This window comes from Silene latifolia, unplaced genomic scaffold (genome assembly GCF_048544455.1).
Source record: "Silene latifolia isolate original U9 population unplaced genomic scaffold, ASM4854445v1 scaffold_469, whole genome shotgun sequence".
NCBI lineage: Eukaryota > Viridiplantae > Streptophyta > Magnoliopsida > Caryophyllales > Caryophyllaceae > Silene > Silene latifolia.
Genome location: NW_027413386.1, coordinates 1 through 27,126, shown reverse-complemented (window position 1 = coordinate 27,126; position 27,126 = coordinate 1). Strand labels below are relative to the sequence as shown.

Genomic DNA, 27,126 nt, shown 5'->3' with positions numbered 1-27,126 from the left:
TTCCACCAATTTCAAAATTGAAACTTATGTTCATATTCAAAGGTTCCAATTTTGTAATATAAAATACAAAATTCAGTTGAGAAAGCAAAGAAAATGATTGGTCTTACCTTATACGGAGTAAATGGAAGGCTTTATCAAAGACATTAATCAATCATACAAACATGTTGCCCCCACATCAAAGTTGGCCTCATAGCAAACTCTAAAAGCAAAGTAGTTGAATTATGCACTCTCCAGTCTCCATATATCATCTTAATTGTCAAATAACATCAATTTCAATCAACCGTCTGTATTAAAGTTAAATGACGACAATAAATTTGGGTTCTCGAAATTGACAGAATACTATTAGAGTCGATTGTGACATGTGTTGAAACATAAATAGACTATTTTTTCCAATGAGTCAGATAAAATTCATCAAGAGACTATCCCGAAATAAGGCACACGAATTATAATGATTATCCAAACATAGACAAAAATGAATAAAAAATCACCAGAAATGTCATGTTACTTCGACACTTCACTTTGGTAACGTGTCACGTGTCTGACACTTGAAGTAAATCCGACATGACATGACACGACACTTTAACACTTTGTTTAGACCAAAAATTAAAACGTTCCTATCCGACACTTCGATACGTGACATGTCGGACACGACACCCCTCAGACGAGTCATTATGTCTAATGTAGCATTTGACATAACATTCATTCAAGACTCAAACAGTAACAATCTGTATATATTATCCTCCAAATTCCAGAAATCCATGACAAACAAAACTAAATTCCATCACAACCATAGTAAAATACAAACAAATAAATAAAACCCAAAAAATAAATTCAAAATTCAATGTACCCATCAACCAAAAAAAGATATGACCAAGAATTACTATGTTTCTGAACTAACATAAATTTTCACAGGATGATCACTCGGAAACCTTAACTTTGGACCTGTAAAGGAGCTTCTTCTTCTTAGAACTTTGGTTATCAATAGTGATTACGACTTTCCCAGCCTCGGTCACCTTGAAAGAGTCACTAATCACAGGCTCGTCGATGGATAATGTAATCTTCTTCGGCTTTGATATGTTTAAGGTGTATCCTCCTTCCTTTTCAGGCAAGAATTCAGCACCATAGTTCACATCCCATCCAATTACTCTTAGCTCCCACACTAGCTCTGTGGCCTACAACATTTTTTCAACCACCAAACTTTGTTAATTACATAGGGAGATGACCACGAAACGCTTCAATAACGACAGTGGTGGAGCCAGGATTTACGATTAGGGGGCGAATAAGTAATGCCATAAAGCAAACTCGAAAAATTCAACATTTATACAAAGTTTTCGCATTTTTCAACACTCCAGCAGGGGCGAGCACCCTTGCTAGCCCCCCTAAATTCGGCACTGAATACCAATAGCATTATTAAACAACGAGAAGCGGTTTCCTAATTACATTGACAGACAACTACTCCATAATAGGAGTATAACGAAACCATTTTACTTTATTTCATCATATCGGTCATTAGACTAGTGAACTTTTGGATCCCTTCTAAATAAATTATGAATACGAGTATATATATATATAACAACGAATTACCTCAGAAAAGGCAAATTCAATAGGGTGTTTGGTGCCGGGTTTGATGATAACTTCAGTAACAGGATCAGCAGAGGAAAACTCATTCTCACCAATTTTACTATGTCCACCATATTGTACTGGCACATGTTCAGGTGCTATGTACCTGTTTTTATGATTTTATTCATACAAACAACATCCATCAATAAATCGACTACGAAACGAGTAATTTTTATTTTGAGAGACAGTAATTAAGAGGTAAAACAATAAACTAAAAAAAATTACTGACTTGAATAAAGTCTCAGGAGTCTTAGATGGGCTAGCAAAGACAAACTTGCTCTTGCTCCTTGGAGTGAACACGGTCAAGTAAATCCAGTAGTAGGCCACGTACCACCATGACGTATTGATGCACAACTAATCATAACAATTAACCATACATTAGATCCAGTAGTAGGCCACTTACCCGTTTTATGATAAATTTGTTTAAAACCGCAACATGGTCAGAATTTGAAATTAAGAAATCTACCAACATGGTTAAACATATAAAACGGTTTTACAAAAGACTAGCTGACGTACCTGTCTGGCAACGAACTCAGGATAATTATCTTGAAGAATAACAAGAAACTTATCAATAATCTTAGAAACATCCCTTTTACCATACCCAGGAGAATTCTTAAGATCATTAACCAAAACAATAGAATTAATCCCTTTAGGATTAAAATCAAGATCCCTAATGATTTTCTCAAGGAACTGAATCAACCATTTCAAAAATTTCTTCCTTTTTTCGGCATCCGCAAAAGTGTTTTGATAAAGTTCTTTATTCTGAAACTCTCCAAAAACATTATAACAAACAATTCTCCCTTCTTTATCGAACCCGTGTGTGAATAAAACCTTGCTGTATTCTTCGTTGCCGAGATCTTCGTCTAAGAGATTATCGACGTCGAATTCCTTACGCCAACGTACGGTGTTTCTTATCATGGTGAAGGCTTCCTTGACTTTGAAGTCACGTGCTCTTAGGAATTTTAGTAGGATTACGTCTGTTCTTTCGTCTGCGAGGAGCGGGATTCCCCAGATTGATACCTCTTCTGGTTCAACTGGTGGGGTCACCACCTCGACGGTAGGTGGGGTCGTTTCTTCGACGGTTGGTGGGGTTATTTCCTCGACGATTGTTTCCTTGATGGTTTCAACCGTCTTCTCTTCCTCCTTCCCCGCCTCTGCTGCTACTGGTATTTCGGTAGCAGCAGGGGCTGGAGCAACCTCCTCCGCCTTTGTTTCGACAACAGGCGGAGGAGTTTGCTCCTCCTCTGTTGTCGCCGCTGGTGGTTCAGCGGCGACAACATGGGTAGGGGAAGGAGCAACCTCCGTAGCAGGAGTCTGCTCCTTCTCCTCCTCAACGACGACCTCTTCCGTCTTCTCCTCCTCCTTCGCGGCAGGACTAGGGGAAGACGGAGTAGGCGGAGAGGAGAACTCGTGCTTAGCGCACGCGTCCTGGATGAGTTTCTTCAACTCTTCAATCGCTTTCCTCTGAAACTCCGGCAATTCAGACACAACATTAGTCTCTTCCTTAAAAGACGGCTGCTCAACGATCTTCTCAGCATCCGCGACTTCCGCATCAACCGCCTTCTCAGCCTCACCCTCAACAACAACAGCAGCAGCAGCCGGCGGCGTTGAAACTTCCTTTTCGGCTTCAGGAACAACAACTTCGGCTTGCGGCACAGTTTCCGGCTTCTGGGTTTCTTCCGCCATGGATGATTGCTTGATATTTGGTGATTTTATGAGTTTTTTAAAGGATTTTAAAAGGAAAAGAAAGATGTAACAGAAGAAGTAGGGAATTATGGGAATGATGTGGTATAGAGAAAGAAAGGGGTATAAATATGAAAAGTGGGGAGAAGAACAGACTGTCAGAAATGGATTGCCAGCTATACTAGATTGAGGGAACTCGTGGGACCCTAGCTATTACCACACATACGCCGCTACAACGGTACAATTAGACCTGTTCAATGGTTGTTACGGGTTGAGTTCAGGTCTGGTCATTTCGAGTTAGGTTATTTACGTGTTTTTTAGTCGGTCAGATTTGTCTGAAATAAGTTATTTTGTGTGCTATCGAGTCATTTTGGTAGGATTAATTTTTTTAATCGGGTCATTTTTCGGGTTTGGGTCAACTTCGGTGACACTTTTTTTTATTCAATTTGAGTTGAGTTAATTAGGAACGGTACAAATTTTTCCTTTGCCATTCGTCATTTTATTTTATTTTTATTTAAGAAAAAGGAAAAATGGGAAAGCGAAATGTTAAGGAAAGAAATAACGTCGTTGATAACTTGATATATATAATCATAGTTGGTTTGGATTATAGTCGGTCAAGATATTTTTAATATGAAAACATTTATATCTTGAAGATCTTTACAAAATCACAAATTCTCATTATAGAAGTGAGATATCCGTCTATAATTATAAACGGTCCAAATATTCACCTACTTTAAGCATAAGATAAGCAACAAATTGCATGGTAAAGCCAAAAAATGTGACCACTTTAAGCATATTTGACTCGTTCTTTACTTTAGAGGGATATATCCGTCTATAGTGAGACTAATTGTTACAAAATATGTTTTGAATCAATTTTTCCTATGTTCATTGTACGATAAAACGGGTCAAATATGCTCCGATTTGCATATATAGGCAAACTTTTTGTTAATCCGTAAGCGTCTTTCTTTTGTTACATTTACCATATTTAGCCCGTTTTAAGTTAACACTGATATTACCGTCTTAAATAAGAACTTGTGATCATAATAATAATAGTGAGGTCACGATGAGGCCATGGGTTGACACATGGTTCACGGAAGAATTAATTGTTGTTGCAAAGAGACTTAGAAAAACTCAAGAGTTAATGTTTCTTTGTTTGAAGGGGGACAAAATCGAAATGCCATATGCAAATTTATGCACTTTCAACATCATTTTGTGTGATATTGAATAGCAAGTACTAGTACTACTACATTCATGAGTTTGGTCATTAATTCTCACATTCTCATCCTATAACAATATCCACTCTACTTTTAATAAGCCTTTTCCATTTTCTTCTTATTTTTTTAAGAAAAAGTGGTGCACTGAAGGTAATAAAATATCAAATCATGATTAATGATAAAATGAGTACATTTATTATGTAAATAAATAAATTACTATTTACGATCAACAACAAAAGTAACAAATACAAATAAAAGTAAAGATCCGAAAGATTGATAAATATAACTTATGGATAATTACCCAAGTTTTAAAATAGTCCTATAACAATATCCATTCTACTTTATTATTTCCAATTTTCTGTTTTAATTCACACCTTTTAGGCTTTAACTAGTGTAGAGATTTCAATAAATGATTCTCGTGTGAGACGGTCTTTTACGACACCAATTGTATCTCTTATTGTTACCCTGTGAATCTGTCAACAGTGCACTAGTTTATTTTCTTTCACTAATTTCTCATTTTGTTTGTTGATGTCAATTAGCTTAGTTGGTAAAAGTCATGATAGATGATGCTTATGACCAGAGTTTAAACCCCGTTGACATCAAAATCGATTTTATGGCTTCTCTTTCAAAAAAAATGAAAAAAAAAATCTCATTTTTTTAGAAAAGAAATTTCAATTATTCCCTTGTAAGGCTGTTTTACGTAGATATTGAGTAAAACAAATCTTTTAATTTGAACATCACGACACATTTGAATGAAAAGTTAGTTACTAAAACATCCGCTTCACATATAACACCGTCTACTGATGAACACTTAGATCAAATAGTAAGAGTTTGTTCTAGTTTAATCAGATATTTACAACAATGTTAAAATTCATGAGGAAGAGCTTTACAGCCCTAATGATCCTATCCAGCTCAAATTCGGCCTAAATTGGATAAGACTCTCAAAAAAAACATACGTACTATAACACCAGTTGATGTATTATAAACCTGATAAATACAAACTTATTCAATGTAATGTTGGCCAATTTCTTATAAAGTTATCTTAGAATAAAAAAATTATCGACACATGAACAGATGAAACATGCTTGCTGGCCATGTATAATTATTAAACTCAATAACTTGTAAAATAGCCTTAACAACTTTACAACAACTTGTACGTTATATAATGTTAAACTACAAAGGATAAATTCCCCTACTAGTCTAAGACAAAAATTGGTCCGCATTATAGTAATCTGGTTTACATACTTTTAAAGAGTGATAATTGAAACATTTAACAGTAATGTGGGCCAACTTGTTATCTGTAATACGTACTCATAGAAGAATAAAACTGGTGACACAACAACAGATGAAACATGCTTGCTGGCCATGTAGCCAGCCCATTTACAACAACATTGTACGTTTCACTAAGTTAAACTACAAAGAAAAATCCCCCTACTAGTCTACTACTTGATCTTTACGTTTTGAAAGAAAGTACACCTAATTAATTAATCAAATTACTAATTGTGAATGTATAATTGTAACTAAAATCTATGGTTTTTAGTAAAATGAAAGGCAATAATAGAGCAACGAGATTATGAAAATGCGTCACAAACTAATGGACCTCTATATGTGACGTATGTCATACACACATGTTCGTGGACCACTGTCATCGACCATCTTGTTAATATAAAAAATACAAAAATAAGATATTTAATTCAGAAAAGTCCTACATCTTAGACCGACTATGTTAATTAAACCGAATTACAAATCTATATACAATCCTCAATGTTTTCATCGCGATGATTATTAATCGTTTCCAGATATGTTCATACTAAACATTTCCTACAACGATGTCTCTTCTAATACTTAGAAAAATTTCGATATCAATGGCAAGAGTAGGAGCCTCATGACCAAATATATCCTTGTACTTTGTTCTTGAAATAGCTATATTATGAATGGTTTTTTTGGCTAGACCAATTTTTTTTTGGAATATAATACATTAATACTTCTTTTGTTTGTTAATGATATACTCCGTAGATAATTAACATTTTGTGCAATCAATCAATCATTAATTGATACGCGCCATATATACCTGTCTTTCAAATTGCATTCCCAACTAACTTAATTATGCATTGTCCAATTAATTTCAGCTGTCAACGACTATCATATTGTACTTGCTCAAACAAAATTTTTCTATGTTAATCATTTATTTTTCTATGTTAATCATTTGATATGTCGTGTTATACCAACTTTTATATTATCAATAATTAATGACATTGTAGAATCCATTCGATTAAGTCGACGGTCGATGATTAGTCGATTAAACAAAGATTTGAATTCGATTAGTTTTATCAACATAATGGAATAATCCTTGAAAATTTGAAAGGTGAATCGATCGATCTTTGCACGGGTATTAAGCTAGTGTTTAATATAGATGTAATGCTCGAATATTTTGCCTTCTGACAAACTCTTTTGTGGTTTCATCTATGCAACCTACGTCATTGTCATCATGAAATTATTTAATACGAGAATTTTTCCCCTTCGAATAATATAATTTCATCGATTTATAAGTTTAAATAATCGGGAAAAAAGTTATATTAAAGCATGGAGATATTAAGCTACCAACTCAACAAATTCAACAGATGGATTACCACTGAAAAGCTAAGGATTTTGGCTGTTCACAGCTAATAGAAATTATTAAGATTTGTTGTATAATTGAACTATTTCTTTATTAAATCTCATTTGACCAAAAAAGCAGTATGTATCTAGCTAAACCATAATCTTCTTTAATTTAAGTAATTACAAAACCAAAAGGGTCAAAATGTTTTCTACAATTGTGGCAATATAAATGGATAATGATAAAATTTGACATTATTCCCGATAAATAAGAATATTTGGTCTAATGAATGGTTAATCTTTTTATTATAAACTTCGATCAAATTTTCATAGTCGGTTAATCTATGCTACCTAAGTCATTCTAATGCAAGCTCAGTTAATTGTAAAAATATCTGCATTGGTCATTATTTGATCATGTAACAATCAAATTAAACAATTTCTTTGATAAAAAGTGTTACATTTGCTACAAATTTCCAAATAGATTAATTAGTTACACTTTGATTTTCATGATACATTACGACTCGACAGTCGACACACAGACTTCCTGTTGTTTAAACCATGTTGTATGCAAACACTTACAACCGAGTCAGAGTATAAACGATATCAGAAATCCGACCCTTTACATATGACCCTTTACACAGACATCCTGCTGTTTAAACCATGTTGTATGCAAACACTTACAGCCGATTCCTTGCAGCTCGGATGAACACTATTCTGATCCTTAAGAATGGAGTTTGATCTTCACTTATCTTGATAAAGCGGTACGTATAAGTCCCAAGGATGAACAACAATAGCGCAATCACCATGATAATGCAGGAAATCCCACATGCAAGACCCTAACTAAAGTTGTCTTGAACATAGCTTAAGACTCCAACGCCTACGAGAGTACCCATGGACATTCCACACGAATAAAATTACAATGACATTCCCCGGCCAGAGCATCAAAGGTTGTGCAAAGAACGGGATGAAGGCTTGTCACCTGTCGGATGTATGCAACCTTACCTTGAGAACTACTACGTACTACAACTGAGTTTTAAATTTCCTCCATAATAAAAGAAGTGTAAACATACCAAAGATAAAAGCAGCAGAACTCCAGCGTCCAGTCTTTAATCTGACTGCGGGATTGTGGTTATAATCCACTGCGGCCGCCACAATATCTTCTTCTTGATCATGTGGAAGGACTAGAGGAGTACAAAGAGGGTCGCAAGACTCGCAACAAGTTGAAACTGTAACAATGGTACACTGTTAGAGTTGACCATTTCTATGTTTTAACTAAAAATTTCGAAATGTTCAATGAAAAAAATTGGAAAATTTAACAAAGTGGACGGTCCATGATTATGCAGAAGCTTGAATTCAATAAATTTCATCACTATGAAGAGCAGTACTTAATTTAACTAATTACAAAACCGAAATGGTTAAATGTTTTATTCAAACAACTGTGTTACACATTTACAGCTGAGTCGAAGTAAAAAAAGATATCGGAAATCTGTACCTTCTACAGTTTACATATGGATCTTGCTATTGGTGTAAATGTACGATCTTGAAAAATACAAGAAGAGAACGAACCCAATACTGCTGAGGAAAGCCAGCGACCAATAAAAGTAATCAAGATGTGCCCGGTTCAAGTTATCGGTTAACCAACTACTTTCGATTTCATTAGTAGTCAATTTATCAACAAGGAGCACAAGAATGCTGCTTAAGAAGTTACCGACACCTAAAACACTCAAATATAGAGCGATTCCAACACTCCGTAATTCAACAGGTACTTGGTCATAGAAAAACTCTTGTTGTCCAACTATAGTAAAACCATCTGCAATCCCAAACAAAGCATACTGAGGGAGTAGCCACCATATACTCATAGGGATCGTGGAGTTAGGTAGATCTACGAGTCCATAATGTAGGGCGATGTTGAGTCGTCTTTTCTCTACAATAGCTGCAACTACCATACTTAGAATTGATATGAATAAGCCGATTCCAATTCTCTGAAGCACTGATATGCCGGAGGGTTTTCCGGTAAATCTTCTGACGAAGGGTACTAGTAGGCAGTCGTATATGGGAAGGAATATAATAATGAAGATGCCCATGAAAGACTGTAATCCTGCAGCTGGTATCTTGAAGCTGGGCCCGACTGATCGATCTAATGTAACACCTTGTTTAGTGAAGAAAGTCGAGATTTGTGCAAAGACGATTCCAAAGACTAAATTTGTTGCCCATATTGGAAAGAGACTGAGTAATGCCTTTGCTTCTTCCACCTCGCTCTTGCTAGAAACAGTTCCGGGTAATTTTGAAGTGTCAGGTGAAAGGAGAGCTTTATCAAGGAACCTGAAAAAACGAGTTTTTTTTACCTTGATAAATATTTTTATTTACGGACAGAAGCTAGAGGACAACCAAGAAACAACATTGGAAGAAAATAAACATGTACCACACCAAGTCCGGTAGCCAAAAGATCCACATAGAGACATTAAAAGAACTACATCAAACTATAAACACAAACCAATAATCCAAGGAAGCAAAGCTAAATAGACATCAAAATTGACAATCTTAACTCGCGCACTTCTGTGCCATATGCGGTATCTTCTCTATGATAATGGTGAAATCGAAACCCATCAGTAGAACCCGTAATATCCAAGCAACAATATCACGAACTTCTCCCAACGAAGTCATTTCAAATCTATGGTAGCTATTGGTATACATCTTTTCTACTGGTCTTGAGCGGAAAATTGGATTAATTCACTCCATGGTCTCCACCCAACCCTTCGCCGTCAAGATGAGAACAACGAAAAGCAGACTAAACAGACCTTAGTTCAGTTCTAACAACAAATGAATGCAGACTAAGAGGAAAGGATGAAAGATGATTCAAATACCTAAACTGTTCAGATCCACGAAGGGACTCGATGAATTGACTTTCCTCTTCATCCTCGGGCACAAAGCTCTTGGCATGCCGGTTCCTTGCAGCTCGGATGAACACTCTTCCAATCCTTGAGAATGGAGTTTGTTTTTCACTTATCTTAATAAAGCGGTAAGTAAAAGTCCCAAGGATAAATACCAAGAGCGCAATCAACATGACAATGCAGGGAATCCCAAATGCAAGACCCCAGCTAAAGTTGTCTTGAACATAACTTAACACTGCTATGCCTAGAAGAGCACCAGAGGACAACCCAAAGTACCACCAATTAAAAAAAGAGCTTTTAGCTTTGCTTTCTTCAGGATCGGTTCCATCAAACTGATCAGCGCCAAAAGCCTGAACACAAGGTTTGTGCCCACCTTGCCCAAGAGCCACCAAATAAAGAGCACCAAAGAATATCATTGTCTGCAAATGAGACAAACATCTGGGTACGCTTTTGATGCTCCTTCCATTAGTTGGACAGTTAAGGGAAGGAAGCATTGCTGATAATGTTAGCAAGGCCAGCCCCTGTTAGCAACGCACGAACTTAGATACCTATGGGTCGGATAAAATATCTTTCACTTGCATACGAACAATTAATCTACAAACATAAAAATAAAACAGGAAAGCTCTCTTATTCCACTCCCCCTCCTATTTTTGTATCCAAACAAAGCGTTATGTCAAAGAAAGAGCAATATGACTTTAGTACGAGCCTAGAAGGGAAAGGAAGCAAAAGGGAGTGTGGGGAAAGGGAGCCTACAAACATCAGATCGATAACTTAAAATGAAAACCGGAGAAAATGTTGGTGAACTAACCAAGATGTAGATGAGAGATGCAGATATAATAGTACAATACTTTCCGAGATAAGAATCAGCAATGACAGCACCACAGATAGGAAGCAAAGAGGCTACACCAGCCCAAGCATTGACATTAGCTGCCGCTGTCGCTGTTGACTGCCTTAATTCCTCCGTTAGGAAAGTAATTAAATTACATTGTATCCCATAATATGCAATCCTTTCTGCCATCTCCACCCCTGCCATGCATACATAAATAGTTAAGACATGCCTAATCTCCCATTCAATTTCATAAATTCGATACGTGAATATACAACACAATTCCCCTGCGAGGTCAGGATGAATGGTCAGATATTCGGATGCCAAGGCCGTTTCAAATGACCCAAAATGAAAATTACCTCGAGAACGAGTACGAATGAGTTTTACTCTATACTTCATGATGTAAAGAAGTGCAACCAATTTAGTAGGTGATTTTACTTTATTCTATCGTATTCCAGGATCATGAACGGAACCCGATACAACAATAACAAATTTGTTCAAAAAGTTGTTAAAACAGGAATCTTTATTTCTTACAAATTAGAGATTATATGAGATTATGATAGTAAACATACCAATGATAAAACCAGCAGATCTCCACCGTCCAGTCTTTGACCTAACCGCGGGATTATGCTTATAATCCACAGCGGCCACCATGGTATCTTCTTCGTCATGTGGATGGACTAAAGGAGCACAAAGAGGGTCGCAACAAGTTGAAACTGTAACAATGGTATTGCTAGAGTTGACCATTGCTATGTCCAACTCCTGTGCATGAAGAAATGTAGTAGATAATATCACTACTATTATACTACAATCAGATAGGACAAGTTCAACTGTTCAACCAACCATTCACGGTGTGCTGCATATGTTCATATATTTAAAGCATATTATTTTTGGTTCCACTGCATATATATATTAAACAATAAACATCATAAAAAAAAAATATATCTCCAGGACTCCAAAATCTGCACATTATTGGAATATTGGGTAGATATGGCTATGGTGGACCAATTCTTCCCCACCAATTACTTATCGACGGAGCGAGGGGCAAATAAACACTACTGTTTCCCGAGATCGTGAAGATTACATTCCCTAGACGTCAAATCCTGATTCCGCTACTTATGAAATAGGATCATGAGGTTAATGGTGAATATTGTTACTCATCACTTATTCACTTGTCACCTCACTATCAACAATAATATGTTAAAAAGCTGTCAAATGCATGTGATGTTTCCTATCCTTATCTTTGTGAAAAAGAAAACACAAATTCAGCTTTTAACATTTACCTACTTTCTTAATATCACCCATACTCAATGCACATGTGTTTGATTCAAATTACAAACTCAGCTTTTAACATTTACCCATTTTCTTAATATCACCCATACTCAATGCACACTCATGCTAAAGAGTTATTCTATAAATTACAAAAAAAATTACAAAATCTTAATACAGAAATGATCTTAAATTCATTTGACAAAGTCGACGGTCCATGTATACAGAGGCTTGAATACGATTAATTTCATCATTATAAATACAGTGCTTAAATCTTGTGCCTTCAACACACTCTTACGTCTATGCAAGCCGCATCATTTTCATGAGAATGTTTCTCCAAACAACAATGTTTTAATTTAACTAATTAAAAAACCAAAAGGGTCAGAATGTTTTCTTCAAAACAACAAAGTCCTACACATACCATATGATGACAGGCAAACAAGCTACAATTGTCATACACAAAAATATGCATTATTGCACTATATTATGATTATTGCTTATTAAACTATTTCTTTGACAAAAACTGATTTATAAATGGAAATTATGCATTTTCTATATCTGCAATACATTGCGGTAGCTTACGAGAAAAAATCATTAATACATGATGCTCATGACCAAAGTTTAGAACCCTTGGGACCTTTATTTACACTGAAAGAAAAATCTCCATTATTTGCATTTACATGTTACACTATGATTTCCAGTAGACAAGTATAAATGTCCGGTTCAATAATCAATACCCAGGCCCTTTGTCGGTGGGGCTTCAATTGAACCCCCACTGAAAACGCCCTTATACTCAGCTTTCCTGCTGATTATACCAAAGAAACACATTGCATGCAACACTTACAGCTGAGTCGTAGAAAAAAAAGATACCAGGAATCCGTACCTTCATATATGAACCTTGGTATTGGTGTATATATATGATCTTGAAAAATGCATGAAGAGAACCAACCCTAGAGTGCTAATCCCAGCAAGCAGCCAATAAAAGTAATCAAGATGTGCCCTGTTCAAGTTATCTGTTAACCAACTACTATCCATTTCACCACTAGATAGCTTATCAACAAGGGACACAAGCATGCTGCTCAAAAGGCTACCAATACCTAAAACAGTCAGATATAAGGACATTCCGACACTTCTCAATTCAACGGGTACTTGGTCATAGAAAAACTCTTGCAGACCAACTATAGTAAAAGCATCTGCAATCCCAGAGATAGCAGACTGAGGAAGTAGCCACCATATACTCATAGGGACCATCGCGTTGGGCAGGTCTATAAGTCCGTAATGCAGGGCAATGTCGAGTCGTCTTTTCTCTGTAATTGCTGCAATAACCATGCACACAATTGATAAGAACAGACCGGTTCCAATTCTCTGAAGGACTGATATACTGGAGTGTTTTCCTGTAAGGTTTCTAGCAAAGGGTACAAGTAGGCAATCATATATAGGAATGAATATGAAAATGCAGATGGCACCAAAGGACTGCAGTGATGCAGGTGGAATGTCGAAGTTTGGCCCGAGTGACCGATCCAAAGTAGCAGCTTGCTTGGTGAAGAAAGTCGACGATTGTGCAAAGATGATTCCAAAAACTAAACTTGTTGCCCATATTGGAAAAAGCCTGAGTAATGCCTTTGCTTCTTCAACCTCGCTCTTGCTGGTAATAGCTACAGCTACATCCGAAGTGTCTGAAGTGTCGGGCACATGGAGAGCTTTATCAAGGAACCTAAGAAAAGCGAGTTCTTCGTTTAGTAGATTTATTAGGAATAACAGAACTCAGAAGCTTGAGGACCATCAAGAAAAAATACCGGAAGAATCTTAACAGGCCACAGCAAGTGCAGTAGCCAAAAGATCGAAACAAAAACACCAGAAGAACTACATCAAACTCCAACAATAACCCAACAATCTAAAGAAGAAAAGCCATACACACCAAAATTCTCATACCCACATGGCTGCATAGCCATTCCCATCGACATCAAATAGGCAATATGTCCATTAACTCCACCTTCTCTAGCATAATAGTCAAAATCGAAACCCTTATATGATATCCTTCATATAAAATGACAACATCACAAACTTCTCTCAAAGAAATAAATATAAAGGCTTTCTAATTCTATAGTATAGTTATTGGCATAAGTCTATTATACAATCTTGAGCGAAAAAATGGATTAAGTCACTTCGCGACCAGAAGAAGAAAAAAAAAACAGCACCATAGAACAAACCTTCACTTTTAAGAAAAATAATTGCGTGTTGAACCATTTTACAAATGAATGAAAACCAATCAATAAAAAAGGAAAAGATTATTCATATACCTGAATTGAGTTTCCTCTTCGTCCATAGGCAGAAGGCTCTTGGCATGACGATTCTTTACAGCGCAGACGAAGACTCTTCCAATCCTCAAGATCGGAGTTTGTTCTTCACTTATTTTGATAAAACGATAAGAGAAAGTTCGAAGGATGAATAACAAGAGTGCAATCACCATGATAAAACACGGTATCCCAAAACCAAGACGTTGGCTAAGGTTATCTTGAACATAGCTCAAGACTCCTGTCCCTAGCAGAGCACCCAAGGACAACCCGAAAAAACACCAATTAAAATAAGAGCTTTTAGATTTGCTCTCTGCAGGATGGTCTCCATCGAACTGATCAGCACCAAAAGCCTGAACACAAGGCTTGTGCCCACCTTGCCCAAATAAAGACCACCAAAGAACATCATTGTCTGCAAATCAGACAAACATCCGGGTACGCTCTCGTTGCTCCTTTCATGAGTTGGATAGTCAATGGATGGAAGCGCTGTTGATAGTGTTAGCAAGCCTAACCCCTATTAGCAACAATGGTACTGTTAGAGTTGACCATTGCTAGGTTTTAACTAAAAATTTCGAAATGTTCAATGAAAAAAGTTGGAAAATTTAACAAAGTGGATAGTCCATGATTATGCAAAAGCTTGAATTCAATAAATTTCATCACTATAAAAGCAGTACTTAATTTGACCAATTACAAAACCGAAATGGTTAAATGTTTTATTCAAACAACTGTGTTACACATTTACAGCTGAGTCGAAGTAAAAAAGATATCGAAAATACGAACCTTTACAGTTTACTTATGGATCTTGCTATTGGTGTAAATGTATGATCTTGAAAAATACAAGAAGAGAACGAACCCAATAGTGCTGAGGAGAGCCAGCAACCAATAAAAATAATCGAGATGTGCCCGGTTCAAGTTATCTGTTAACCAACTACTTTCGATTTCATTAGTAGTCAACTTATCAACAAGGAGCAGAAGAATGCTGCTTAAGAAGTTACCGACGCCTAAACCACTCAAATATAGAGCGACTCCAACGCTTCGTAATTCAACAGGTACTTGGTCATAGAAAAACTCTTGCTGTCCAACTATAGTAAAAGCATCTGCAATCCCAAACAAGGCATACTGAGGAAGTAGCCACCAGATACTCATAGGGATCATCGCGTTAGGCAGATCTATGAGTTCATAATGTAGGGCGATGTTGAGTCGTCTTTTCTCTACAATTGCTGCAACTACCATACTTATGATTGATATGAATAAGCCGATTCCAATTCTCTGAAGGACTGATATGCCAGAGGGTTTTCCGGTAAATCTTCTGGCAAAGGGTACTAATAGGCAATCATATATTGGAATGAATGTAATAATGAAGATGCCCATGAAAGACTGTAATCCTGCAGCTGGTATCTTGAAGCTGGGTCCGACTGATCGATCTAGTGTAACACCTTGTTTAGTGAAGAAAGTCGAGATTTGTGCAGAGACGATTCCAAAGACTAAATTTGTTGCCCATATTGGAAAGAGCCTAAGTAATGCCTTTGCTTCTTCAACCTCGCTTTTGCTAGTAATAGTTCCAGGTAATTTTGAAGTGTCAGGTGAAAGGAGAGCTTTATCCAGGAACCTAAAAAAGTTTTTACACCAGTAAGTAGTTTTATTTACAGAAAGAAGCTTGAGCACAACCAAGAAACAACATCGGAAGAAAATAAACATGTATACCACATCAAGTCCGGTAGCCAAAAGATCCACATAGAGACATTAAAAGAACTACATCAAACTATAAACATAAACCAATAATCCAAGGAAGCAAAGCTAAATAGACATCAAAATTGACAATCTTAACTCGCGCACTTCTGTGAAATCGATACCCATCAGTAGAACCCATAATATCCAACCAACAATATCACCAACTTCTCCCAACAAAGTCATTTCAAATCTATGGCAGCTATTGGTATACCCTTTTATACTGGTCTTGAGCGGAAAATTGGATTAATTCACTCCATCGTCTCCACCCAACCCCTTCACCGTCAAGATGAGAACAACGAAAAGCAGTCTAAACAGACCTTAGTTCAGTTCTAACAACAAATGAATGCGGACTAAGAGGAAAGGATGAAAGATGATTCCAATACCTGAACTGTTCAGATCCACGAAGAGACTCGATGAATTGACTTTCCTCTTCATCCTCAGGCACAAAGCTCTTGGCATGCCGGTTCCTTGCAGCTCGGATGAAAACTCTTCCAATCCTCGAGAATGGAGTTTGTTTTTCATTTACCTTGATAAAGCGGTAAGTAAAAGTCCCGAGGATAAATACCAAGAGCGCAATCACCATGACAATGCAGGGAATCCCAAATGCAAGACCCCAGCTAAAGTTGTCTTGAACATAGCTTAAGACTCCTATGCCTAGGAGAGCACCCGAGGACAGCCCGAAGTACCACCAATTAAAAAAAGAGCTTTTAGCTTTGCTCTCTTCAGGATCACTTCCATCAAACTGATCAGCGCCAAAAGCCTGAACACAAGGCTTGTGCCCACCTTGCCCAAGAGCCACCAAATACAGGGCACCAAAGAATACCATAGTCTGCAAATGAGACAAACATCCGGGTATGCTTTTGATGCTCCTTCCATGAGTTGGACAGTTAAGGGAAGGAAGCATTGCTGATAATGTTAGCAAGGCCAGCCCCTGAAGCAACGCACGAACTTAGATACCAATGGGTTGGATAAAATACCTTTCACTTGCATACGAACATTTTTGTATCCAAACAAAGGGTTATGTCAAAGAAAGAGCAATATGACTTTAGTAAGAGCCTAGAAGGGAAAGGAAGCAAAAGGGAGTGCGGGGAATGGTGTAACGGGAAAGCTTTGTACTAGTTTTCTCTGAGTATTCAGACTGTACAACAGTCTCAAGCCTCAACAACTATAAACAATTAAAGGCCAAATCTAAATCAAGTCATACTACAAAGTACAAACATCAGATCGATAACTTAAAATGAGAATTAGAGAAAATGTTGGTGAACTAACCAAGATGTAGACGAGAGATGCAGATATAATAGTACAGTGCTTTCCGAGATAAGAATCAGCAATGACAGCCCCACAGATAGGAAGCAAAGAGGCCACACCAGCCCAAGCATTGACATTAGCTGCCGCTGTTGCTGTTGACTGCCTTAATTCCTCCGTTAGGAAAGTAATTAAATTACACAGTATCCCATAATATGCAATCCTCTCTGCCATCTCCACCCCTGCCATGCATACATCAATAGTTAAGACAAGCCTAATCTCCCATTCAATTTCACAAATTCGATACGCAAATAACAATACAACACAATTCCTCTGGGAGGTCAGGATGAATGGTCGGATACTCGGATGCATCAACCTTACCCAACTAACCCAAGGCCACTTCAAATGACCCAAAATGAAAGTTACCTTGAGAACGAGTACAAATGAGTTTTACTCTATACTTCATGATGTAAAGAAGTGCAACCAATTTAGCGGGTGATTTTACTTTATTCTATCGTATTCCCAGGATCATGAACAGAACCCGATACAAGAATAACAAAATTACTCAAAAAGTTGTTAAAACAGGAATCTTTATTTCTTACAAATTAGAGATTATATATTGGGTTTTTTGGCAGAAACTACCTTTTATTTAGGGTCATTTGTGAACAACTACCTTTCATTTTATTTTTGGCTTTCAACTACCTTTCATTTCTTCATTTTGCAAAAGACTACCAAAAATTCACTTCCGGCGAAAAAAAGTCAACTTTCCGGCATTGACTTGCTCTTTTCTCCCATTTTCACACATATAACTCATATTTCTCCCTTTGTTCACCCAACAAAATCTGAAAAAGCTCATCTCCATGCCCAACACCTTATCAAAAGTTTGTTCAAAGCAATACCAACGCATCAACCATCTCAATCTCCATCTCCATCTCCATCTCCATCTCCGTCGTCACCTTTACTACCAATTTCACTTTCACCCTTACATTTCAACAACCTTATAGACTACTCATGATTCATCAACCTAATGTCCATCTAAGTCATATTAAAATACCTTTTTTCTCTCTTCATGGTAAGATGGTGGGTATAAGAAAACTAATGAGATAGTAGCACACAAGTGATCCTAAAAGTGAATCCATGATTATTTTCGAATAGTTAACACTAGGAGTTAATTTTGCCAACAAGGCCATAACAAATTATTATTGTTGAAAAGTTATTTACCATGTTAAGATTAATATCCAATGATGATTTTATTTCGGTGATTAAGACTTTAATTCGGGTAAGAGATGGACAAATTGAGATGATTAATGTTGGGTTCAATCAATCTTTATCATCGATTATTAGGGTTATGAAGTAAAGAGTTAGATTCAACATAAAATGGTAAGTTAACGTCGGGAAGTTGACTTTTTTCGCGGGAGTGGATTTTTGGTAGTTTTTTGAAAAATGAAGAAATGAAAGGTAGTTGAAAGCCAAAAATAAAATAAAAGGTAGTTCTTCACAAATAACCCTAAATAAAAGGTAGTTTCTAAAAAAAAAAAAAAAAAAAAAAAAAAAAAAAAAAAAAACTTATATATTTATATGAGATTATGATAGTAAACATACCAATGATAAAACCAGCAGATCTCCATCGTCCAGTCTTTGATCGAACAGCGGGATTGTGCTTATAATCCACAGTAGCCGCCACGGTATGTTCTTCATCATGTGGAAGGACTAGAGGAGTGCAAAGAGGTTCGCAAGAAGTTGAAACTGTAACAATGGTATTCTTAGAGTTGACCATTGTTATGTTCAACTCCTGTGCATGTAGACAAGTAGTAGATAATATCACTACTATTATACTACAATCACATAGGACAAGTTCAACTGTTCAACCAACCATTCATGGTGTGCTGCATATGTCCATTTATTTAATTAAAGTATATTATTTTTGGTTCCACTGCATATTAAACAATAAACATCCTAAAAAAAAAATATTTATCTCCACATTCTGCACATTAGTGGGTAGATATGGCTATGGTTGACCAATTCTTCCTAACAATTAACTTATTAACGGAGCGAGGGGCTAGTAAGCACAACTGTTTCCCAAGATCGTGAAGATTACGTTCTCTATACTTCAAATTTTGATTCCGCTACCTACAAAATAAGATTATGAGGTTAATAATAGTGAATATATAGTTAAGTCATCAAGTAGGGAGTGTAAGCTGTCAAATTCATGTGATGTTTTCTTTCTTTACCTTTGTGAAAGAGAGAGAGATCAAATTTTACTCATTTTCTTAATATCACCCTGCACCCAGATCCAATGCACATGGGTTACTCCTTTTTCTTTGTTGGATTCAAATTACAAACCAATTAATATAATACTCAAGCTAAACATATATTCTATACCCAAAAAAAAAAAAAAAAAAACTCTTAATTTACAAACAAAAGTGAACTGGCATTCATTTGACAAAGTCAATGGTCCGTGATTATACAGAGGCTTGAATTCAACAAATTTCATCAATATAATTCAACAAACTCTTACGTCTATGCAAACTGCGTCATTTTCATAAGTACATCAGCCGTTTTGTTTTGCTAACACAACGGTAAGGGTGTACATCCGACCTCCCCTTACCCTACAATTTGCGGGAGTCATTGAGTCACCGAGGTAATATTGTTCTTGTTGTTCTTGTTAGGTACAATAGTTTCATATTTAATTTACCTAATAAAACTATTACCATTTGGGGTATAGTTGACTGAAAAACATTGTATATGTACCTAAACAATAATCATATTTAATTTAACTAATTACAAAACCAAAAGGGTCAGAATGTTTTCCCCAAGCAGCAGTTCTACACTACATGATGACACAATTGTCATACACAAATATATGCATTATTGCATTTTCATTATTATTAAAGTGTGTTGTAAATGGAAATTATGCATCTTCTATATCTCCAATACATCGCGGTAGCATACGAGATAAAATCATTCATGACCAAAGTTTAGAACCCTTGGCAAATTTATTTACACTGAGAAAAATCTCCATTATTTGGATTTACATGTTACACTATGATTTCCCATAGACACAACAGTCTGACCGTACGGTTCAATAATCAATACTCGGCCTTCGTGCTGATGATACCAAAGAAACAAGTTGCATACTTGCATGCAACACTTACAGCTGAGTCGAAGGAAAAAAAAAAAAAAAACTGGAAATCCGTACCTTCACAAATGAACCTTGGTATTGGTGTATATGTATGATCTTGAAAAATGCATGAAGAGAACCAACCCTAGAGTGCTAAGCCCAGCAAGAAGCCAATAAAAGTAATCAAGATGTGCCCTGTTCAAGTTATCTGATAACCAACTACTTTCCATTTCACCACTAGATAGCTTATCAACAAGGGACACAAGAATGCTGCTCAAAAGGCTACCAATACCTAAAACAGTCAGATATAGGGACATTCCGACACTTCTCAATTCAACAGGTACTTGTTCATAGAAAAACTCTTGCAGACCAACTATAGTAAAAGCATCTGCAATTCCAGAGATAGCAGACTGAGGAAGTAGCCACCATATACTCATAGGGACCATTGCGTTAGGCAAGTCTATAAGTCCGTAATCCAGGGCAATGTTGAGTCGCCTTTTCTCTGTAATTGCTGCAATAACCATACACACAATCGATAAGAACAGACCGGATCCAATTCTCTGAAGGACTGATATACCAGAAGGTTTTCCCGTAAGGTTTCTAGCAAAGGGTACAAGTAGGCAATCATATATAGGTATGAATATGAAAATGCAGATGGCACCGAAGGACTGTAGTGATGCAGGTGGAATGTCGAAGTTTGGCCCGAGTGATCGATCCAAAGTAGCAGCTTGCTTGGTGAAGAAAGTCGACGATTGTGCAAAGATGATTCCAAAAACTAAAGTTGTTGCCCATATTGGAAAAAGCCTGAGTAATGCCTTTGCTTCTTCAACCTCGCTATTACTAATAGCTACAGCTACATCTGAAGTGTCAGGCACATGGAGAGCTTTATCAAGGAACCTAAGAAAAGCGAGTTCTTCATTTAGTAGATTTATTAGGAATAACAGAACTCAGAAGCTTGAGGACCATCAAGAAAAAATACCGGAAGAATCTTAACAGTCCACAGCAAGTGCAGTAGCCAAAAGATCGAAACAAAAACACCAGAATAACTACATCAAACTCTAACAATAACCCAACAATCTAAAGAAGAAAAGCCATAAACACCAAAATTCTCATACCCACATGGCTGAATAATCATTCCCATCGACATCAAAATAGGCAATATGTCCATTAACTCCACCTTCTCTAGCATAATAGTCAAAATCGAAACCCTAATATGATATCCTTCATATAAAAATGACATCATCACAAACTTCTCTCAAAGAAATAAATACAAAGGCTTTCTAATTCTATAGTAGTTATTGGCATAAGTCTATTATACAATCTTGAGCGAAAAAATGGATTAAGTCACTCCGCCACCAGAAGAAGAAAGAAAAAAACAGCACCATAGGACAAACCTTATTTCACTTTTAAGAAAATAATTGCGTGTTGAACCATTTTACAAATGAATGAAAACCAATCAATAAAAAAGGAAAAGATTATTCATATACCTGAATTGAGTTTCCTCTTCGTCCATAGGCAGAAGGCTCTTGGCATGCCGATTCTTTACAGCGCGGACGAAGACTCTTCCAATCCTCAAGATCGGAGTTAGTTCTTCACTTTTCTTGATAAAACGATAAGAGAAAGTTCGAAGGATGAATAACAAGAGTGCAATCACCATGATAAAGCACGGTATCCCAAACCCAAGACACCAGCTAAGGTTATCTTGAACATAGCTCAAGACTCCTGTCCCTAGCAGCGCACCCAAGGACAACCCGAAAAAGCACCAATTAAAATAAGAGCTTTTAGCTTTGCTTTCTGCAGGATGGTCGCCATCGAACTGATCAGCACCAAAAGCCTGAAGACAAGGCTTGAACCCACCTTGCCCAAGAGCCACCAGATAGAGGGCACCAAAGAAAATGATTGCCTGAAAACGAGGCGAACATTTGGGTATGCTCTTGACGATCCCTCCATGAATTGGTGAATTAAGAGAAGTAAGCATTGCTGATAGTGTTAGCAAGCCTAACCCCTGTTACCATCCCACATCATTAGATTACATCTTTATGTTACAAGGATCAATGCTTAGCATTTTTTTTTTTTGTTCATCCAAACTAAACCCCTCCCATTACCCAGGTTGGGGTATGAAGACGAAAAACGAGTGTTTACTAATGAACGCGATAACTTGTACCAAGAAATAAACATTAGAGACATTCCTATGTCAAACAAAGAGCAAGCTAGTCAGTCCTTCCAATAGTATGAGGGAATGAGAGGGAGGATGGAGCAATGTTATTTTCCTATCAAACCAACTATATCTTCAAAAATCCTAGCTTTGCCCTGCAATAAATGTTTTAGGCCCTCTCTCACGGCTATGTGCTATCCCAAATCCTAGCTCCGCCCTGCAATGAGGATAATAGTCGATTTCTTACTAGTTTGTTCCCACATTCCAATTCACACTTTCCACGGGGGCCATTGAATAAATTTGAGAGTCCCGGTGAAAAACTAAAATCAATTTGAACCTCCCAAATAATAGACAAAACTAAAATTTTGCAGCAAACGATACTAAAACCTAAGCATTCAAGTAGCAAATGAGAACAATAGGAGAGTGTGTTGCACACTTGCACCAGTGTGACAAGAGCAATGGCATGCCTTTTTATCACATTGAAGTTTTATTGTCTTGTTAAACTGATTGCTAGGCCCCGCTGCATTCTGATAAATTTTTAACCATGCTATTAGATGGCCCTGCTTCCCAACATCCTCACCAACCCAAATACCATATCAAAATCCAAAAATTAATAATATAAAGATGAAACCAATATCTTAAACAAAAAAAAAACAGAGTAAAAATGTGAATGAACTAACCAAGATGTAAAGGAGAGATGCAGCTATAACAGTACAGTACTTTCCGAAATAAGAATCAGCTATGATAGCCCCAAAAATAGGAAGCAAAGAGGCCACACCGGCCCAAGCATTGACATTCGCTGCTGCCGTCGCAATTGACTGCCCTAACTCCCCCGTTAAAAAGTTGATCAAGTTACCCTGTACCCCAGAATCTACTATCAATTCCGCCGTCGCCACCCCTACCATTGACAGTTAAAGACAATGCTTAATGGTTAATACCCAGTTCAAAATCATAAAATTCATACAACAATAACAAATGTCTAGCAACCCACCAAGGTAAATAAATGATTCAGACGGAGGGAGTAATGGGCTATTTGGTTAAGGGAAGAGATACAAATCTTAACCACTATTCCAATTTTCAGCCGCTATTTAAAAAATCTGCATTCGAGTACAAAAAACGTTGAAAAGAATGATTAAAATAACCATAGAGATACCAAATTACCAATAATGAAAGCAGCGGATCTCCACCGCCCAGTCTTTGATCGAACAGCGGGATTGTGCTTATAATCCACAGTAGCCGCCACGGTATGTTCTTCATCATGTGGAAGGACTAGAGGAGTGCAAAGAGGTTCGCAAGAAGTTGAAACTGTAACAATGGTATTCTTAGAGTTGACCATTGCTATGTTCAACTCCTGTGCATGTAGACAACTAGTAGATAATATCACTACTATTATACTGCACAATCAGATAGGACAAGTTCAACTGTTCAACCAACTATTCATGGTGTGCTGCATATGTCCATTTATTTAAAGTATATTATTTTTGGTTCCACTGCATATTAAACAATAAACATCCTAAAAAAATATATATCTCCACATTCTGCACATTAGTGGGTAGATATGGCTATGGTTGACCAATTCTTCCTAACAATTAACTTATTAACGGAGCGAGGGGCTAGTAAGTAGTAAGCACAACTGTTTCCCAAGATCGTGAAGATTACGTTTTCTATACTTCAAATTCTGATTCCGCTACCTATGAAATAAGATTATGAGGTTAATAATAGTGAATATAGTTAAGTCATCAAGTAGGGAGTGTAAGCTGTAAAATGCATGTGATGTTTTCTTTCCTTACCTTTGTGAAAGAGAGAGATCAAATTTTACTCATTTTCTTAATATCACCCAGATCCAATGCACATGGGTTACTCCTTTTTCTTTGTTGGATTCAAATTACAAACCAATTAATATAATAGTGAAGCTAAACATATATTCTATACCAAAAAAAAAAAAAAAAAAAAAAAAAAAAAAAAAAGCTCATAATTTACAAACAACAAAAGTGATCTGGCATTCATTTGACAAAGTCAATGGTCCGTGATTATACAGAGGCTTGAATTCAACAAATTTCATCAATACATTGCGGTAGCGTACGAGATAAAATCATTCATGACCAAAGTTTAGAACCCTTGGCAACTTTATTTACACTGAAAGAAAAATCTCCATTATTTGGATTTACATGTTACACTATGATTTCCAGTAGACACTAAACAGTCTGAACGTACGGTTCAATAATCAATACTCGGCCTTCGTGCTGATGATACCAAAGAAACAAGTTGCATGCAACACTTACAGCTGAGTCGAAGAAAAAAAAGATACTGGAAATCCGTACCTTCACAAATGAACCTTGCTATTGGTGTATATGTATGATCTTGAAAAATGCATGAAGAGAACCAACCCTAGAGTGCTAATCCCAGCAAGCAGCCAATAAAAGTAATCAAGATGTGCCCTGTTCAAGTTATCTGATAACCAACTACTACCCATTTCACCACTAGATAGCTTATCAACAAGAGACACAAGAATGCTGCTCAAAAGGCTACCAATACCTAAAACAGTCAGATATAGGGACATTCCGACACTTCTCAATTCAACAGGTACTTGTTCATAGAAAAATTCTTGCAGACCAACTATAGTAAAAGCATCTGCAATCCCAGAGATGGCATACTGAGGAAGTAGCCACCATATACTCATAGGGACCGTCGCCTTAGGCAAGTCTATAAGTCCGTAATGCAGGGCAATGTTGAGTCGTCTTTTCTCTATAATTGCTGCAACAACCATACACGCAATCGATATGAACAGACCAGTTCCAATTCTCTGAAGGACTGATATACCGGAGGGTTTTCCGGTAAGGCTTCTAGCAAAGGGTACGAGTAGGCAATCATATATAGGAATGAATATGAGAATGCAGATGGCAATGAAGCCCTGTAATGATGCAGGTGGAATGTCGAAGTTTGGCCCGAGTGATCGATCCAAAGTAGCAGCTTGCTTGGTGAAGAAAGTCGGCGATTGTGCATAGATGATTCCAAAGACTAAACTTGTTGCGCATATTGGAAAAAGCCTAAGTAATGCCTTTGCTTCTTCAACCTCGCTCTTGCTGGTAATAGCTACAGCTACATCTGAACTCTCGGGCACATGGAGCGCTTTATCAAGGAACCTAACAAAACCGAGTTCTTTGTCAAGTAGATTTATTAGGAATCACAGAACTAAGAAGCTTGAGGACCATCAGGAAAAAATACCAGAAGAATAAGAACAGTTACCACAGTCCACAGCAAGTGTGGTACAAAAGATCAAAACAAAAACACCAGAAGAACTACATCAAACTCTAAACAATAAACCAACAATTTAAGAAGCAAAGCCATAAAAATCCTCCTACCCACATGGGTGCATAACCATTTCCATCGACATCAAAATAGGCAATATGTTTACTAACTCCGCCTTCTTTAGCAGTCTAGCATAATAGTCAAAATCGAACACCCCTTAAATGATATCCTTCATATCAAAACGACAACACAAACTTCTCCCGAAAATATGAATACAAAGTCTTTTCAACTTTATAGTAGTTATTGGTATAAGTCTATTATAGTATTATACAATCTTGAGCGAAAAATGGATTAACTCACATTGCCAGGAGATGAGGAGAAGAAGAAAAAAAACAGCACCATAGGACTAACCTTACTTCACTTTTAAGAAAATAATTGAATGTGTTGAACCATTTTACAAATGAATGAAGACCAATCAATAAAGGGAAAAGATGATTCATATACCTGAATTGTTCAGATCCACGATGGGATTCGATTAATTGAGTTTCTTCTTCGTCAACAGGCAGAAAGCTGGCATGCCGATTCTTTGCAGCACGGACGAACACTCTTCCAATCCTCAAGATCGGAGTTTGTTCTTCACTTATCTTGATAAAACGATAAGAGAAAGTTTGAAGGATGAATAACAAGAGTGCAATCACCATGATAAAGCAAGGGATCCCAAATCCAAGACCCCAGCTAAGGTTATCTTGAACATAGCTCAAGACTCCTGTCCCTAGCAGAGCACCCAGGACAACCCGAAAAAACACCAATTAAAATAAGAGCTTTTAGCTTTGCTCTCAGCAGGATGGTCTCTATCGAACTGATCAGCACCAAAAGCATGAAGACAAGGCTTGAACCCACCTTGCGCAAGAGCCACCAGATAGAGGGCACCAAAGAAAATCATTGTCTGAAAACGAGGCGAAGATTTGGGTATGTTCTTGATGCTCCTTCCATGAATCGGTGAATTCAGGGAAGTAAGAATTGCTGATAGTGTTAGCAAGCCTAACCCCTGTTACCATCCCACATCATTAGATTACATCTTTATGTTACAAGGATCAATGCTTAGCATTTTTTTTTTGTTCATCCAAACTAAACCCCTCCCTTTACCCAGGTTGGGCCATTGGGGTATGAAGACGAACAAGAAGTGTTTACTTGTACCAAGGAATAAGCATTAGACATTCCTATGTCAAACAA

General features: G+C 37.0%; 5 protein-coding genes and 1 pseudogene across 8 annotated transcripts; all 6 read right to left on the bottom strand.

Annotated features, from left to right (window-relative positions):
• Positions 1–702: 702 nt before the first annotated feature.
• LOC141639611 (patellin-3-like) lies at positions 703–3,452 on the bottom strand. The gene is made up of 4 exons (XM_074448686.1): positions 2,137–3,452; positions 1,850–1,974; positions 1,585–1,726; positions 703–1,172 (listed from the first exon to the last, which is right to left on the bottom strand). The coding sequence occupies exons 1-4, from the start codon at positions 3,304–3,306 to the stop codon at positions 918–920; spliced, it is 1,692 nt and encodes a 563-aa protein (XP_074304787.1). The 5' UTR covers positions 3,307–3,452; the 3' UTR covers positions 703–917.
• Positions 3,453–7,571: 4,119 nt separating this feature from the next.
• LOC141639612 (protein NRT1/ PTR FAMILY 5.10-like) lies at positions 7,572–14,906 on the bottom strand. Of its 2 annotated transcripts, none has more exons than XR_012542599.1 (6): positions 11,402–12,975; positions 10,812–11,029; positions 9,977–10,524; positions 8,605–9,434; positions 8,183–8,338; positions 7,572–8,091 (listed from the first exon to the last, which is right to left on the bottom strand). XR_012542599.1 is itself a non-coding variant. In XM_074448687.1 (6 exons), exons 2-6 carry the CDS (start codon positions 12,985–12,987, stop codon positions 8,615–8,617), a joined length of 1,782 nt encoding a protein of 593 aa, XP_074304788.1. In that variant the 5' UTR covers positions 12,988–13,828; positions 14,399–14,906; the 3' UTR covers positions 8,450–8,614. The 2 variants fall into 2 exon arrangements, 1 of the variants encoding a protein (XP_074304788.1); XM_074448687.1 differs by lacking the exons at positions 7,572–8,091; positions 8,183–8,338 and adding exons at positions 12,982–13,828; positions 14,399–14,906 and having other exon boundaries at positions 8,450–9,434; positions 11,402–11,591.
• Positions 13,049–14,424, bottom strand: LOC141639610 (protein NRT1/ PTR FAMILY 5.10-like). Its single transcript, XM_074448685.1, has 4 exons — positions 14,399–14,424; positions 14,017–14,135; positions 13,139–13,828; positions 13,049–13,056 (listed from the first exon to the last, which is right to left on the bottom strand). Exons 1-4 carry the CDS (start codon positions 14,422–14,424, stop codon positions 13,049–13,051), a joined length of 843 nt encoding a protein of 280 aa, XP_074304786.1.
• Positions 14,811–20,632, bottom strand: LOC141639613 (protein NRT1/ PTR FAMILY 5.10-like). 2 transcript variants are annotated; one of them, XM_074448688.1, is made up of 6 exons: positions 20,568–20,632; positions 18,971–19,160; positions 17,393–17,610; positions 16,507–17,054; positions 15,173–16,001; positions 14,811–14,906 (listed from the first exon to the last, which is right to left on the bottom strand). In XM_074448688.1, the coding sequence occupies exons 2-5, from the start codon at positions 19,143–19,145 to the stop codon at positions 15,182–15,184; spliced, it is 1,761 nt and encodes a 586-aa protein (XP_074304789.1). In that variant the 5' UTR covers positions 19,146–19,160; positions 20,568–20,632; the 3' UTR covers positions 14,811–14,906; positions 15,173–15,181. The 2 variants fall into 2 exon arrangements, with proteins under 2 accessions (XP_074304789.1, XP_074304790.1); XM_074448689.1 differs by lacking the exon at positions 20,568–20,632 and having other exon boundaries at positions 14,821–14,906; positions 15,246–16,001; positions 18,971–19,278.
• Positions 20,333–25,050, bottom strand: LOC141639615 (protein NRT1/ PTR FAMILY 5.10-like). 2 transcript variants are annotated; one of them, XM_074448691.1, is made up of 6 exons: positions 24,966–25,050; positions 23,806–23,995; positions 23,325–23,542; positions 21,977–22,494; positions 20,782–21,386; positions 20,603–20,684 (listed from the first exon to the last, which is right to left on the bottom strand). In XM_074448691.1, the coding sequence occupies exons 2-6, from the start codon at positions 23,978–23,980 to the stop codon at positions 20,635–20,637; spliced, it is 1,566 nt and encodes a 521-aa protein (XP_074304792.1). In that variant the 5' UTR covers positions 23,981–23,995; positions 24,966–25,050; the 3' UTR covers positions 20,603–20,634. The 2 variants fall into 2 exon arrangements, with proteins under 2 accessions (XP_074304791.1, XP_074304792.1); XM_074448690.1 differs by having other exon boundaries at positions 20,333–21,386.
• LOC141639616 (protein NRT1/ PTR FAMILY 5.10-like) lies at positions 24,620–26,977 on the bottom strand (annotated as a pseudogene).
• Positions 26,978–27,126: the final 149 nt, after the last annotated feature.

What these genes read in the sequence shown, in the direction of transcription:
- LOC141639611 (XM_074448686.1), bottom strand. Translation starts at nt 3,306, where the DNA reads ATGGCGGAAGAAACCCAGAAGCCGGAAACTGTGCCGCAAGCCGAAGTT. An exon ending in CTGAGTTCGTTGCCAGACAG is followed by an intron (nt 1,975 to 2,136) that starts GTACGTCAGCTA and finishes TGTTATGATTAG; the next exon opens with TTGTGCATCAATACGTCATG. An exon ending in ACTCCTGAGACTTTATTCAA is followed by an intron (nt 1,727 to 1,849) that starts GTCAGTAATTTT and finishes TCATAAAAACAG; the next exon opens with GTACATAGCACCTGAACATG.
- LOC141639612 (XM_074448687.1), bottom strand. An exon ending in ATCTGCTGGTTTTATCATTG is followed by an intron (nt 11,030 to 11,401) that starts GTATGTTTACTA and finishes TATGCATGGCAG; the next exon opens with GGGTGGAGATGGCAGAAAGG. An exon ending in CGTGGATCTGAACAGTTTAG is followed by an intron (nt 9,435 to 9,976) that starts GTATTTGAATCA and finishes TCGTTTTTTCAG; the next exon opens with GTTCCTTGATAAAGCTCTCC.
- LOC141639610 (XM_074448685.1), bottom strand. Translation starts at nt 14,424, where the DNA reads ATGGACGAAGAGGAAACTCAATTCAG. An exon ending in GAAGAGGAAACTCAATTCAG is followed by an intron (nt 14,136 to 14,398) that starts GTATATGAATAA and finishes TTTTATATGAAG; the next exon opens with GATATCATATAAGGGTTTCG. An exon ending in ATGTGGGTATGAGAATTTTG is followed by an intron (nt 13,829 to 14,016) that starts GTGTGTATGGCT and finishes TACTAAACGAAG; the next exon opens with AACTCGCTTTTCTTAGGTTC.
- LOC141639613 (XM_074448688.1), bottom strand. Translation starts at nt 19,145, where the DNA reads ATGGTCAACTCTAAGAATACCATTGTTACAGTTTCAACTTCTTGCGAA. An exon ending in ATCTGCTGGTTTTATCATTG is followed by an intron (nt 17,611 to 18,970) that starts GTATGTTTACTA and finishes TATGCATGGCAG; the next exon opens with GGGTGGAGATGGCAGAGAGG. An exon ending in CATCTCTCGTCTACATCTTG is followed by an intron (nt 17,055 to 17,392) that starts GTTAGTTCACCA and finishes GCGTTGCTTCAG; the next exon opens with GGGCTGGCCTTGCTAACATT.
- LOC141639615 (XM_074448690.1), bottom strand. Translation starts at nt 23,980, where the DNA reads ATGGTCAACTCTAAGAATACCATTGTTACAGTTTCAACTTCTTGCGAA. An exon ending in ATCCGCTGCTTTCATTATTG is followed by an intron (nt 23,543 to 23,805) that starts GTAATTTGGTAT and finishes TGTCAATGGTAG; the next exon opens with GGGTGGCGACGGCGGAATTG. An exon ending in CATCTCTCCTTTACATCTTG is followed by an intron (nt 22,495 to 23,324) that starts GTTAGTTCATTC and finishes GGATGGTAACAG; the next exon opens with GGGTTAGGCTTGCTAACACT.